General features: G+C 45.7%; 1 protein-coding gene across 11 annotated transcripts in view; it reads left to right on the forward strand.

The window, feature by feature from the left end:
• LOC147124368 (protein prune homolog 2-like) overlaps positions 1-15,396 on the forward strand; it is a 716,966-nt gene that overhangs the window by 687,914 nt on the left and 13,656 nt on the right. For 8 of the 11 annotated variants that reach the window (XM_085985968.1, XM_085985885.1, XM_085985895.1 and 5 more), the window contains 2 exons: positions 3,249-3,284; positions 6,619-6,657. In XM_085985968.1, coding sequence (XP_085842094.1) covers positions 3,249-3,271 — 23 coding nt within the window. In that variant the 3' untranslated portion in view covers positions 3,272-3,284; positions 6,619-6,657. The remainder of the gene's footprint in view (positions 1-3,248; positions 3,285-6,618; positions 6,658-15,396) is intronic. The other 3 variants (XM_085985927.1, XM_085985959.1, XM_085985947.1) reach the window with 1 other exon arrangement.

The following is a 15,396-nucleotide window of genomic DNA, read 5'->3' on the forward strand; positions in this document are numbered from 1 at the left end:
AATTGTTCTCTTAACCAATTGAACTATCTTACTTCACCTCATAAACGACCAGTCTATATGATGAAATTGCCTTTTTTTATAATCACTTGTTGGAGTTGGTTCCTTTGCTTTTTGGGTTCATGTAGCCTCTTGCATTTTTCAATTAACTTTGTTCAGAGACTACAGGAAACTCTTTTTTATCCGGCACCGACAAGACCGGTGTGGTGCCGGTTGATTAAAATGTCCGGATTATAGAGAGGTATACTTACCAAGGTACGAGAGCCCCGTACACGGCCACAGGTGCAGGAGCCCCGGTTACACAGCCACAGATCCAGGAGTTCATGTTGCACGGCCACAGGTGCAGGAACCCCATTTACACGGCCACAGGTGCAGGAACCCCATTTACACGGCCACAGGTGCAGGAACCCCATTTACACGGCCACAGGTGCAGGAACCCCATTTACATGGCCACAGGTGCAGGAACCCCATTTACACGGCCACAGGTGCAGGAACCCCATTTACACGGCCACAGGTGCAGGAACCCCATTTACACGGCCACAGGTGCAGGAACCCCATTTACAAGGCCACAGATCCAGGAACCCCGGTTACATGGCCACTAATCATCTATCTATCTATATATATGAAAGGATAGTGGTGTCTGTCTGTCCGGGCATCACTCAAAAGTTATAGGGCGTACCTACACATATGTTATATCAAAAGAAAAGTTATGACTAGGAGGGTATCCTAGGCATATTTACTTTTTTTTAAAAGTTTAAAAAACATACAAAATCCGCTAATTAGCGGTTGACCAATCAGGGGAGTGTCATAGGCGTATTTGACCAATCAGGGGAGTGTCATAGGCGTATTTGACCAATCAGGGGAGTGTCATAGGCGTCTTTACTTTTAAAAAAATGTTCAAAATAGCGGTTGACCAATCCTGAGGTGAGTGGCAGCCATTACAGACCGGCCGGGCCTGCAGCTAAAGAAATTTCTCTCTCTCTCTCTCTCCTTTCCCCCCCAGTCTCTCTCTCTCTCTCTCTCTCTCTCTCTCTCTTCCCCCCCGTCTCTCTCTTCTCCCCCCAGTCTCTCTCTCTCTCTCTCTCTCTCTCCTTCCCTCCCTCTCTCTCTGAGCCGTCCCTGACCGAAATCGGACACGGGAGTCCGCAGTGAAAGGCGATCGTCTGCCGCCCGGCCAACCGGGTCCAAAGGCCCGCCACGTTAACGATGAGGGAACCCCGGGCTCGCTTCGGAGCGATGGGCACCTGGCCTCCAGGTGTCGGACTGACTCCGTTCTGGTACTGGAAAGGAGGGAGAAACAGGGGAGGGGAGAGGGGGAGGGGGAGAGAGAGTGGGGAGGGAGGGGGAGAGAGAGCGGAGAGAGAGAGTGGAGAGAAAGGGGCAGGGAGAGAGAGAGGGTGAGGGAACTTCCCACCGACCTCACAAAATGGCAAAGGAGGGAGAGACAGGGGGGAGGGAGAGACAGGGGGAGGGAGAGGGAGAGGAAGGGAGAACGAGCGGGGAGGGAGGGGCAGGGAGAGAGAGGGGGTGGGAGAGAGAGGGGGAGGGAGAGAGAGAGGGGGTGGGAGAGAGAGGGGGAGGGAGAGAGAGAGGATGAGGGAACTTCCTGCCGACCTCACACACCTCTCGCGGCCATCAGGCGCCATTCCCTCCTTCCTCTCCGACCAGCGAAAAGCAAGCTGCGGCTAATTGTCACAGGTGAGGACGGTGTTTGTTGTCCGGTGACTCGGTCGGCGTGCCGCAGCGCGAGCTCAGCTGGGGTGACTCGGGCTGGGCCTCAGGCGCTACCCCACGCACGGGGACTCCGGGCCCCTCTCTCTCTCTCTCTCTCTCTCTCTCTTCCCCCCCCGTCTCTCTCTTCTCCCCCAGTCTCTCTCTCTCTTCTCCCCCCCCTCTCTCTCTCTCCCCCCCAAGTCTCTCTCTCTTCCCCCCCAGTCTCTCTCTCTCTCGCTCCCCAGTCTCTCTTTCTCTCTCTCTCCCCCCCGTCTCTCTCTTCTCCCCCCAGTCTCTCTCTCTCTCTCTCTCTCTCCCCCCCAGTCTCTCTCTCTCTCTTCCCCCCCCAGTCTCTCTCTCGCTCCCACGCCTCTCTCTCTCTCTCTTCCCCCCAGTCTCTCTCTCTCTCTCCTTCTCCCCCTCTCTCTCTCCTTCCCCCTTTCTCTCTCTCTCCTTCCCCTCTCTCTTTCCTCTCTCTCTCTCTCTTTCCCTCTCTCTCTCTCTCCTTCCCACACAGACAGACAGACAAACTCATTTATATATATAATAAAAATTATTTCTACTTTTTTCATAACAACATGCCCTCAAAAAAACCCTCGGCACCGCCAGGCACTCCAGCTAATATATAGTAAAACTTACTGAACCTACTCCTGAATTTTGCCGGTTAAGAGAGATTTCCGGATATCTGGGTGCCGGTTAAAAGATAGTTTCCTGCACCTTGCTTATTCCACGCAATTTGTTTGTTTCTTTCTCCTTAAAATATAGGGATTCACCAAGCTACAAGATTTTTAGTAAATCTCTAGTGAAAGCAAACCTAATTCAGCCAACTCCTTCCCCAACAATTTGGGAGTTAGGTATACAAAATACATATAGAACTCCTTAATTAACTTTAGAAAGACTGTGACAACGTGTCACAGTCCACAACATTTCCTTGTCCGGTTTCAAGGAATGCAACCTGCAGCTGTACCACTGTGAACCTTGGTTCTGCACGCCAGTTCTCAATAATGATAATTACAATTTTGTTTTAAAAGTCAAAAGATTAAAAGACAAAAAATCTCCTAATGAAATCTAATTTCACTATTGATTGTGAACACTGTTGGTAATCACCTAGCAAATGAAAATCTTTCCATTGAGCCCCAGTGCTTGTTTAAGTATCAAATTTTCAAATTTAAAAATCTCTATCAGATACCATAGAAATTTGCTCTGAAATAAATATTTGTTATCGAGTGCTTGAATTTTCACTTTTAAGATGTAAAGCCTAGACATTTTTTGTAGAACTGCAGTACAGAACAATTATTAGAGCACACTTCAATGTGTTGGACTAATGGTTGTCTTGTACTCCAGTAGGATGTTCTGTGATGACTTCACTTTTCAAAAGTTCTTATCAATGTCCAAACCAACACCTCTTGTTGATTTTTTAATATGCTGTCATTCATTTCCACTGATGTCCTAGAGGTGATTTCTTCTGCCTGCATGTCTATTTTGTGACAGAGATTTTTTATTTCCTAACTTTGGTTTAATGACTTATTTCCTATAAGGTATGAAGAAGAAAAGTGTATAAAAAGAAGGATGAGGTAAATTATGGTATTTCAAGCCATGTTACAGGCTGTAGCACTGCCCTCCTTTGCAGAAAACTAACCTATTGCTGTTGGGTGATCTCAACAATAGCTATTTTTGCTTGAATGTGCTGATCTTCTGTCTTTCTCCTGTCCCCTTACCTCTATTCTCATTGAAGTGTGAGTAATACTGGAACATAGCTTCATAGTCACTGACGGACAACATCAACAGCAACAACTTGAATTTATATAGCGCCTTTAATGTAGTAAATCGTCCCAATGCATTTCACAGGAGCACACAGAAATTGACACTGAGCCAAAGAAGGAGACATTAGGACAGGTGACCTTGGTCAACTAGGTAGGTTTTAAGCAGTGTCTTGAAGGAGGAAAAAGAAGTGGAGACACAAACAGGTTTGAAGAGGAAATTCCAGACCTTGGGGCCTAGACAGCTGAAGGCACGGCCGCCAATGGTGGGGCAAAGGAAGTGGGGGATGCACAAGAGGCCAGAATTGGAGGAGTGAAGAGATCTCAAAGCATTGTAGAGCTGGCGGAGATTACAGAGAGGGAGAGGTGAGGCCATGGAGGGATTTGAACATGAGGATGAGAATTTTAAAATTGGTGCATTGGTGGACTGGGAGCCAATGTAGGTCAACAAGCACAGAGGTGATGGGTGAACGGAACATGGTGAGAATTAGGATACAGGCAGCAGAGTTTTGGATGAACTCCGGTTTATGGAGGGTGGAAGATGGGAGGCCGGCCAGGAGAGCATTGGAATAGTCGAGCCTGGAGGTAACAAAAGCGTAGATGAAGGTTTCAGCAGCAAATTGGCTGAGGCAAGGGCGGAGATGAGTGATATTATGGTGGTGGAAGGAGGTGGTGTTTGTAATGGCGAGGATATGAGGTCGGAAGCTCACCTCAGGGTCACATAGGACGCCGCAGTTGCGAACAGTCTGGTTCAGCCTGAGACAGTGGCCAGGGAGGGTGATGGAATTGGTGGCTAGGGAATGGAGTTTGTGGAGGGGGCCAAAGACAATGGCTGGCATTTTGTGGAGGAAGGCAGGTTGGGAGCGGGGGCTCCAAGGCGGTCGGGAAACCCGGGAGGCTGGCTTTCCCACAGGCCCTGCCAACTTTAATGGCATGATTTGCATGTGAGGCCTCAGTTTCCTGCCCGCAGCCAGCCAGATTGAGAGGCTGGCTGGCTGCGGGGTGGATAGGCCTTCGGCTGAACAGAGGAAGAAGGGGGAGGGCGTGAGGGCCGGGCCAGGCTTTTAAATGGATTGGGGTGTGGGGATGGGTGAGAGAGGATCAGGGGGAGGGGCTGGGCAGACAATCGGCGGGGTGGGTGTACAGACAATCGGGGAGGTGGTAGACAATTGGGGGCTGGGCAGACGATCGGGGGGTGGGGGGACAGACGATCAGGGAGGTGGTAGACAATTGGGGGCTGGGCAGACGATCGGGGGGGGGGGGACAGACGATCGAGGAGAGAAAGGATCAGGGATCGGACCTGGGAAAGGATCGGGGGGTGGGGGGAGTCAGCCAGCAATCGGGGGTCGGGCCATGCTGTTAAAAGGATTGGTCGGGGGGTGGGCGGGGGGGCAGAGATTGGGGCCAAATGATCGGGGTGGGTGAAGAGAAGATTGGGGTTGGCCACCGGAGGATCATGGCTGGCCTCAGCATCATCATTGGGGGGAGGCTTGGGGGGGTTGATCGGATGCCTCGTGAGTGGGTCCCCGATCACGGGGGTTGGGTTAGGTAGGGGGTAGGTTAAAAAGCCACTTAACTCCTGGATCTAGCAGTCCCCATCTTGCTTTGACTGCTGGGTTTTACGAATTGTGTCCACATGCAGTTTTAAAAAAAAAGAGGCTTCCAGCCTCACCCGCAGAAATGTTGTGGGGAATGAAAGGCCAAAGGCTAGACATTTGAGAGTTTGAAAGTGCCGTTTTAAGTGACTTTTGGGGAGAATTTTTTTCTAGGGGAGGATAAAGAAAGAAGTGGAGGTGGAAAGGGTTGTGAGTGGTGATGGATACAAGGAAGAGATCAGAGATGGCCTTGTATGTGATTGAGACCATGGGAATGGAAAGGCCATGTGTGATGGCAAGGGCGAGGGCCTGGCAGTGAATATGGGTAGGACACTTTATATGGAGGGAGAGGTTAAAGGGAGAAGTTGCTCAGTGCTGAGGTTGAGGGAGAAAATCAGTGAGAATATCTCAGTAAGAAATTTGGCGTAGTTCTTGGGTGGGTGGGCAGTAGAAAACCTGGATTTTGAAGAAGAGGTGAGTGGGGTGGAACAAGGTGAGCTGCTCAAAGCGAGATTTGGTGATAAGGGCCAGATGAAACAGGTTTATTAAAAAATAACTGATAAGCAGTAGCAATGGACAGTGCAGCACATTATGGTAGTCTACAGAACTTTACCTACACCTTCTCCATACACAAAGTAACAAACAATACAAGCCTCCCCTAATTCTCTCAGTAATATTAGACCTGGATCAGCATTGGTAACATAATGGATACATGAGGATTCATCCAATCCACAGAGTCCCAAGTTCTTATCTTGATGGCCTATAAAGAACTGCCACAAGCCTGTCAAAGACACACTTTCCATCGCTCCTGAATTTGAGCCAGGATCGAATGAAGTCAGATATATATTGACCTCTGATGGTTTGCCCAAGGGGCCATGTTTAAGCCCAGGCAGTGATGGTCAGGAGGCTATTTCACCATAGGGACATCACACCCAAACCTAAAACTGATGTTCCGAGTAGGCACTTGTTAGTAGGGGTCACTGAATACTGATCAGGAGTGGGAACTTTGTCTGACATTTTTCCTTCTCTAGTTCAGGGATACGGAGGCCAATTTTTGGACTGCTATTGCCAGCCCAGCTGACATCAGATATGCACTGGCTTTTTTCCCTTTATCAAGCCAGGACTGTTGAGATCAAGTTTTTAGATCTCTTTAAATAACAGGTTTTCCTTCTTTTACCCAGAATGAATGTCTTTCGCTTTGCCAGGTTACTAAATGCTGAATATTAACAATATCTGACAAGGCGGCTGCACTTTCAGCTTTCTATAATAAGCATGTGATTTTTGAAAAACTGTCTCGCTGTCATGCATAGTTCTGCTGTGAAGGTATCTGTGTTTCCGTATATTGAATATTGTCAAACAATGACAGGTGAAAGCTGTTGAGGGCATTCTGAGTTGAAAACAGTAGTTATTTTACAGTATAAAAGAGCTCAAAATCTCTTCATTTTGAGACTTGCATCAGGCTTAGCAGCATGTTAAAGATAATATTGTTTTACTTTGCAATGATCTCAAACTGTTTTCTTTTTAATTATCATTATTATTCATCTTTTCTGCAGATTGGATGAAGAACTAAGAGACGCATCAGAAGCAGCAAAGTAAGACAGAGAGCAATGCCCTAAGACAAGTTTTTAAAAAAATATTTTGGGTTTTACTCACTTATTTCTCTGAGGCTCTGCACCAAAGATCCCTTCCATAAGCAAGCTTCTGCTCCCTGCAAACTGGAGTGTGACTTTATCCACAATTATATCTGGTAATATAACTACCCAGGAGTCGAATAGAAATCTTTGTTACTGTATTTAACTTACTGGATATGTCACAAGCCCTCTCGTGGCGTCTAGACTTTGGAGAGCATTAGAATAAACACTATCAGATCATCATATAGGCTATAAACTACAGAACTGGTATATTCTAAATAACAGATAGGCAGTAGTAATAGACAAGGCAGCATATTATAGTAGTGTACAGAACTTTACCTACACTTCCTCCATACACAAAATAACAAGCAATACAAGCCTAGATGGGTCGGAGAGGAATTTCCCAGATTTTTTCTCCCAAATTGGCCATTGGGTTTTTTATCTGGTTTTTCGCCTCTCCCGGGAGATCACATGGGTTCGGGTGGGATGGAGAGTGATAGAAGATTTGAGGTTAGGATCAGATCAGCCATGATCTTATTGAATGGTGGAGCAGGCTCGTGGGGCCGATTGGCCTACTCCTGCTCCTATTTCTTATGTTCTTATGTTAATTCAGTAATATTAGACCTGGATCAGCATTCATAACATAATTGATCCATGGAGTTCCATCCAACCCACAGAGTCTCAAGTCCAAATCTCAGTCGCCTTTAAAGAACTGCCAAGGCTGTCCAAGACATACTTTCCATCACCTCTGAATTTTAGCCAGGATCAAATGAAGTCAAATTTGTATCAGAATGTGAGTTCAAATCCCACTATGCCAGTTTGAGAATTTGAATTCAGTTTTTTTTAAACTGGAAATAAAAAGCTGATACCTGTAAAAGTGACCATGAAGCTGTCAGATTGTTGTAAAAACCCAACTGGTTCACTAATGTCCTTTAAGGAAGGAACTCTGTCAACCTTGCCTGATGTCACCTATATATGACTCCAGTTCCACACCAACGTAATAGCCTCTGAAGTGGCCTAGCAAGCAACTCAGTTGTATCACACCACGACTCGGCAACTAAGGATGGAAAATAAAATACGGCCTTGCCAGTGATGCCCACATGCTGAGAGAGAATTTTTTAAAATATTTCAAAATCAATTCAAATAATCCAATCATACTTAGAATTAAAGACAGAGAATGTTTGCAGACCAAGGAACTATCCATTTAATAGGTTTTGACACAAAACCATTTGCAGAACAAAAAAAGCAGGCCGTGCCTCTGATGAATGACTTTTCAGTTAATCAGCATTAACATAGTAAAGCCAACTGGTTTCATGCCAGCTGTTTTGTCTTTGGGAATGGATACAATGACATAAAATACACAGTTCATGATGGGTTCTTTCTTTAAGTAAACCTAAATTTAACTGAAAATACTGTAAAGAAAGACAGAACAAAAATACACATGGACAAAATGCTTTGTCATCTCATTGTGTTTATAATTAAGCCTATAATTTTCTGAACACATTACAGAAACTTTGCCTCTCTTAATGAGAAATTGAGCATGGAATCAATTATGTGGCTTGCTAGAATTTTTTTAAAATTTTTTATTCATTGATGGGATGTGGGCGTCGCTGGCTAGGCCTGCATTTAGTGCCCATCCCTAATTGCCCTTGAGAAGATGGTGGTGAGCCGCCTTCTTGAACCGCTGCAGTCCATATGGTGTAGGTACACCCACAATGCTGTTAGGAAGGGAGTTCCAGGATTTTGTCCCAGCGACAGTGAAGGAACGGCGATACAGGTCCAAGTCAGGATGGTGTGTGGCTTGGAGGGGAACTTGTAGGTGGTGATGTTCCCATGCGTCTGCTGCACTTGTCCTTCTAAGTGGTAGAGGTCGCGGGTTTGGAAGGTGCTGTTGAAGGAGCTTTGGCGAGTTGCTGCAGTGCATCTTGTAGATGGTACACACTGCAGCCACAGTGCGCCGGTGGTGGAGGGAGTGAATGTTGAAGGTGGTGGATGGAGTGCCAATCAAGCGGGCTGCTTTATCCTGAATGGTGTCGAGCTTCTTGAGTGTTGTTGGAGCTGCACTCATCCAGGCAAGTGGAGAGTATTCCATCACACTCCTGACTTGTGCCTTGTAGATGGTAGGGAAGGGATTCCTCCAGTCTATGTGTGAGGTCCAGGACCAAGCTGTAAGGTGAATTTGAAGCAAACCATTTGAGTTGAAAACAGATCATTTGTTTGCATTTCAGTGTTACAATATATTATTATTGTAATTACTTGTTCTGCAGTGTTCTTTAATGTCAATGAATCATTAGATCTAAAAATTGTATTATTTGCATGCAATAGTTATCTCATGGATCATTGTCAACTCCTGTTAAGAATACTTGAAAACATTACTTTGCACTGACAGTAGCTTCTTTTCTCCTAAATTATTGAACAGCTAAAGTGAAGGGCCAAGGCAGGAGGTCACCAAAGATTAAGAAAAAAATGGGTATATCAGGAGGTAGTGATTAGGTGACCTGAAGTTTAGATTTTCAAAACCTGAAGATAGTAGAAGGAGGGAAAATCTGAGTGAGATAAGGGATTGAAAGGGTTGAATTTAAAACTGCTTGGACTGGCTCTGATTTTATCTTCGATATTTTTTTAAACTGGCAATAATAATTTATCTCCATCTATCCCAATTGTTGATTCATATCCTGGGGCTCTTGGTGGTTGCCAGCTTTACCCTGCACACCATCCTTCAGATCCACATTAAGAAGTGGCAAAGAGAACTTTGGTCATACATCTTTCATTTTTCAATGACTGCAAAGTCCCAAATATTGATGAAAATTGTTACATATATTTGTCCAAACAGTTATCTTTGCTGGTTTAGGACTCTGTAGGCATGCATGGAAGGGATTCCTCCAGTCTATGTGTGAGGTCCAGGACCAAGCTGTAAGGTGAATTTGAAGCAAGAAAGGGGAAACAGTTGCATGGAGGGGAGGCTCCAGCATACACTGAATACCCTGGAGAAGGATTGAGTCTCACTGCAGGCATAACTCTGTCAAAGCCCATCACTGGAAACTGGATTAAGCAGTTGGTGAAAAGCAAGTGTGATACTTGGCACTGAACCTGAATGAATTAGAACATCAAGGTGGCTGGCATATTTCAGGCTGCCCTGTGTAGGTACTTCCAGCACACTGTAGTGTCCGTGTGTTGATAAAGACACTGAAGACAGGAGTTGGTTCATAGGTGTTTACTAAGCAAAGTCTGGGGGGGGGGGTGCTAACGGATATACACAATATACAGGCTTATATAGCCCGAGTGGCCATTACCGGCATTACAGCACACCTGGGGCTCTTAAAGACACATACACTACAATTCCTCCCCTTTTAGTTAACCAGTACATCATATTTTAAGTAATTATTAATTACATGTTATAAGAAAAATAATATACACATTGCTGTAGTTAATTAATTATAAGTCAGTCTCTCAGGAGGCTTCCTGACTCGGTCCGGATAACGCCTCGGGGGTGTAGTAGTTTCTGGTGGTGTAGTAGGTTCTTTTGGCAAGGCTGATTCGGCTTGAATGCTAGTGTCGGGTTCATCGGGTTCCGGTATCACCGGATCGGAGGTAGATATGGGTATCTCTACTTCATCGTTAGATGTATAGAGTTGTGGTGTAGGTTGTCCCTTTTCGGATGACTTTATGATTTGGTCAGCATGGCGCCTTATTATGCTTTCTCCGATGTCCACGGTATACATCAGTGGTCCTAGTCGTGTGCAGATAGTTCCAGGCTGCCATTTCTCGGTACGGTAGTCCCGGGCCAAAACTTGTTGACCTATCTGGAAGGTTCTAGTTGGCCTTTCATTCGTGCCTTGAAACTGCCGGTTCTCCACGTCCCTTCTGATGTTGGGCTTGACCAAATCCAGCCGGCATCTTAGGTTTCTATTGAAGAACATCATGGCGGGAGTTTGGTTGGTAACCATATGTGTTGCATTCCTGTATGCGAATAAGAAGTTATCCACCTTGTGCTGAAGTTTTATGTCTTCATTACCCATGGCCTTTATGGCCTTCTTGAAGGTCTGGACAAACCTTTCAGCCAATCCATTGGTGGCGGGATGGTATGGGGCGGACGTGTAGTGCTTAACCCCATTGTTTTTTAAGAACTTTCTGAACTCTTCGGACACAAATTGCGGTCCATTATCAGAACATATCTGTTCCAGCAGCCCATTCCTGGCAAATATGGTCCTTAATACTGTGATGGTTTTTTCCGTGGTGGTGGAGGACATCTTTATTACCTCCGGCCACTTGGAGTGTGCATCAACCGCGATTAAGAACATTGAGTCCATAAATGGACCAGCAAAGTCGATGTGCACCCTTTGCCAGGGAGATGAGGGCCACTCCCATGGATGTAGAGGGGCTTGTGGTGGAGCGTTTTGGACCTTCTGGCATCCTAGGCAGCTCTTGGTCATTTCTTCGATGTCTCCATCGATACCTGGCCACCATACAAACGCCCTAGCTAGGTTCTTCATTTTCACTCCACCCAGATGCCCCTCGTGAAGCTCCTTTAGCACTTTATCCTGGAGTTTGGGTGGAATCGCCACTCTGGATCCACACATCAAGGTTCCTCGGCACACTGACAGCTGTTCTCTTCTTTGCGAGAATGCTGGCAACAGTGGTTCGCCATGTGCTGGCCATCCCTTCACTGTTAAATCGTAGACCCGTGAGAGAGTCGGGTCATTTCTCGTCTCCCTTTCAATGGCAGAATTTGTTACTGGTAGACATTCCACTATGGTAGAGTGGAACATCTCTACTGGGTCTACTGTAGGTGCCTCTTCTACCGTTGGCAATGGTAGGCGCGATAAACCGTCAGCATTCCCATGCTGTTTTGATCCTTTGTATTCTATGTTGTATTGGTGTGCCCCTAGAAAAAGGGACCACCTCTGTAACCTTTGTGCTGTCATAATGGGAACACCCTTTTTAGGGTTGAATATGGAGATGAGGGGTTGATGGTCAGTCAACAAGGTAAATTTTTGTCCGTGTAGGTAATGGTTGAATTTCTTCACTCCCCATACCAGGCTGAGTGCTTCCCTGTCGATTTGGGCATAGTTATGCTCAGCTGAGTTTAATGAGCGTGACGCAAAAGCTATCAGCCGTTCTGAGCCACCAGGGAATTTATGGGATAATACTGCTCCTATGCCGTAAGGGGATGCATCGCACGCCAGTCTGATTGGCAGTGATGGGTTGTAATGAGCCAAAACTTCTTCGGATGTGATTAAGTCTTTGCATTTATGGAAGGCACATTTACAGTCTTCGTTCCATTTCCAAATCACTCCTGTTTGTAGAAGTTCATTAAGAGGGTGTAGAAGAGTTGATAAGTTCGGTAAAAATTTATGATAGTAATTTATTAATCCCAGAAACGACCTTAATTGTGAAACATTTTCAGGTGCTGGGGCTTTTATGACCGCTTCAATTTTTTCAGGTGACTTATGCAACCCTTCCTTATTAATTATGTGGCCACAATATGATATCTGATTTTGGAAAAATTCGCACTTGGGGCGATTTGCTCGTAGGCCCCGTTCTTTCAGCCTAGTGAGCACCTGCTCCAAATTGGCAAGGTGCTCGTTGTCGTTTTCTCCTGTTACAAGGATGTCGTCTAGGTAGCATTGAGTCCCCGGAATCCCTTGCAGGACGTGCTCCATAGCTCTTTGCCAGATAGCTGGAGCTGATGCTACTCCAAAAACCAGTCGATTGTACTGGTACAGGCCTTTGTGTGTGTTTATCGTGAGATACTTTTTAGAGGCCTCCTCAACCTCCATCTGCAGATATGCCTGTGCCAAGTCAATTCTGGTGAAACGTTTCCCTCCGGATAGTGAGGCGAAAATATCTTCTATCCTCGGAAGAGGATACTGTACTGTGTGAAGGACCGGGTTTACAGTCACCTTGAAGTCTCCACAGATGCGAATTTTTCTCTGTTCTTCAGATTTATCATTATTCAATGCTTTTTTCATGACTGGAACGATGGGTGTTGCCCACTCACTCCAATCTATTTTGGATAATACGCCTGCCTTTTCCAAATTCTCCAGCTCTGCCTCGACTGCTGGACGAATTGCGTATGGCACCGGTCTTGCTTTAAAAAAATTGGGAATTGCTGCATCTTCCACTTTTATTGAGGCGGCGATGCCTTTCAAGGTTCCTAGTTTCTCTTGAAACACTTCTTTGGCGTTGGCCAAGATGTCTTTTAATCGTTCAGGTATGATGTCATCATTGTTTATTTTCTTACTGGTCACCATCAGTGCCTGAATGGAGTGCCAGTCTAAACGTATCTTTCTGATCCATTCACGCCCCAACAACGGTGGACCACCATCTTGTAGAATGTATAAATACAACTTTTGTATTTCTTTGCCGTTGTATACAACAGGCACCCTTATTTTTCCTTTGGGGTATACTTTCTGCCCCGTATATGTTTTTAAGATAATGGATGTGTCTTTTAGAGGTATATGCGAAAATAGCCTCTCGTAATCCTGTCGATTTATTACGGTTAGAGCTGATCCTGTATCTAGCTCCATTTTAACAGGGGACCCTGCTATCATGAGGGTAACCCAAATGGTTTGGTAATCATCTTTGGCAAGTACATTATGTAATTTGAGACAGCTTAGTCTCTTGTTTTCGGAGTCGCTATCGCTCTTCTGGTCTTCGGAGCTACTGTCCATCATCATTTTTACCTTCCTGTACTTTCCTTTATTGATTTTTTTTTTTCTGTCTGTGGATTTATTTTGTCCAGCTCGGCATACCCGTGCAATGTGTCCAATCTTTCCGCATTGCCTGCATGCTTTGTCCTTGAACCAGCAGTCCTTCTGGTTATGGGTGGATCTGCCGCAGCGATAACATCTTTCGAAACCCTGTGTCATTTCATGGGTGCCGAAGTCCTGTGTCTTTTGTTGTATCTCTGCAGCTCCTCTTGCTGCTGCTTCCTATGATACAGCCATACTGAAAGCTTTGTCCAATGTTAAATCTTTTTCAGAAAGCAGCCTTTTTTGTGTTCCTTCACTTAAGAGACGACAAACGAATTTGTCTCGAAGATAATCTGCTAGTCCTGCCCCGAATTGGCAGTACTTTGATAGCTTTCTTAATTCGGTTAGATAATCAGTGTTACTTTCATTCTTGTGTTGATTTCTCTTGAAGAATTTGAATCGTTCCGCTATCAGCAGCGGTGTTGGGTTTAAGTGCTTCTGCAGGGTATCAACAATTTCTTTAAAATTCTTGTCCTTTGGTTTGGCTGGAGTGATTAAATTTTGTAACAGCCCATATGCCTTTGTGCCCATTAGGTTCAGCAGTACTGAAGCTTTTTTTTCATCTTCTATTCCATTTGCAGTGCAATATACCTCTACTCTTTCCACGTATGTGGTCCAATCCTCTATTTCGCTATCAAAAGCATCAATATTGCCAGACTTAGGCATTTCAGATAAGATATGGCGCTTCCCGCGCTTTTCTTTTCAGCAGCAAAGATATGGCGCTTTCCCGCCGCTGCTGCCGATGACAACGCTGTTTCCCGCGGTTTCCGTTCTTTGGTTTTTTTTAAATTTTTATTTGTTTACAGTTGGAGACTTGTTCCCGCCGGACTTTCTCTGCAGGTCTGAACGCTGACCTGCTTGCCGCGCCGGCCGTCTCCCGAGTGCTCCCTCCCAGTCCGTTATTGCTTGCCTCCGCTTTCGCTGCCTGTCTCAGCTGTAGAGCCAGCCGCTGGAGCCCCAGCCTGACGCCCAGGAAGGATTAGCACAGTACCTGCCACCAGCTTGGCCAGCTGGTGAAACCACAGCTTCTCTCACTTTCTTGAGTCTTCTGGACGCCCGAGGAATCGATGTCCTGGAGGTGCTGCCGAATTGCAGGTAAGTCCGTTTCCACTTCGTCGCCACTGTAGTGTCCGTGTGTTGATAAAGACACTGAAGACAGGAGTTGGTTCATAGGTGTTTACTAAGCAAAGTCTGGGGGGGGTTCTAACGGATATACACAATATACAGGCTTATATAGCCCGAGTGGCCATTACCGGCATTACAGCACACCTGGGGCTCTTAAAGGCACATACACTACACACACTGAAGACATCTGTCTATTGTATAGTTGATGAGCAAACTCAGATTCTGGATGACAGCTACTGGAAGGCATTACCTTTGTGAAATAGTACATGTGATCATATCCAGAATTCAATGCTTACCATGTCTGGGTCGCAGAGGATCAATCAACATAAGAACTTAAGAAATAGGAACAGGAGTTGGATATTCGGCCCTTCGAGCCTGCTCCGCCATTCAATCTTCTTTCAGGCTGATCTTCCATCTCAACTCCACTTTCCCACCCTATCCCTATATTCCTTCATTCCCTTAGTATCCAACAATCCATCGATCTTTGTCTTGAATATATTCAACGACTGAGCGTCCATAGCCCTCTGGGGTAGAGAATTCCAAAGATTCACAACCGTTTGAGTGAAGAAATTTCTCCTCATCTCAGTCCTAAATGGCAACCCTTTATTCTGAGACTCTGGCCCCTAGTTCTCGACTCCCCAGCCAGGGGAAACATCTACCCAGCATCTACCCTGTCAAGCCCCTTAAGAATTTTATATGTTGCAATGAGATCACCTCTCATTCTTCTAAACTCTAGGGAATATAGGCCTAGTCTACTCAATTTCTCTTCAGAGGACAATCCCCTTATCCCAGGAATCAGGCTAGTGAACCTTTGTTGCAC

This window comes from Somniosus microcephalus, chromosome 1, assembly GCF_052327205.1.
Source record: "Somniosus microcephalus isolate GS21.2 chromosome 1, FLI_Smic_1.0, whole genome shotgun sequence".
In the NCBI taxonomy this organism is placed as follows: domain Eukaryota; kingdom Metazoa; phylum Chordata; class Chondrichthyes; order Squaliformes; family Somniosidae; genus Somniosus; species Somniosus microcephalus.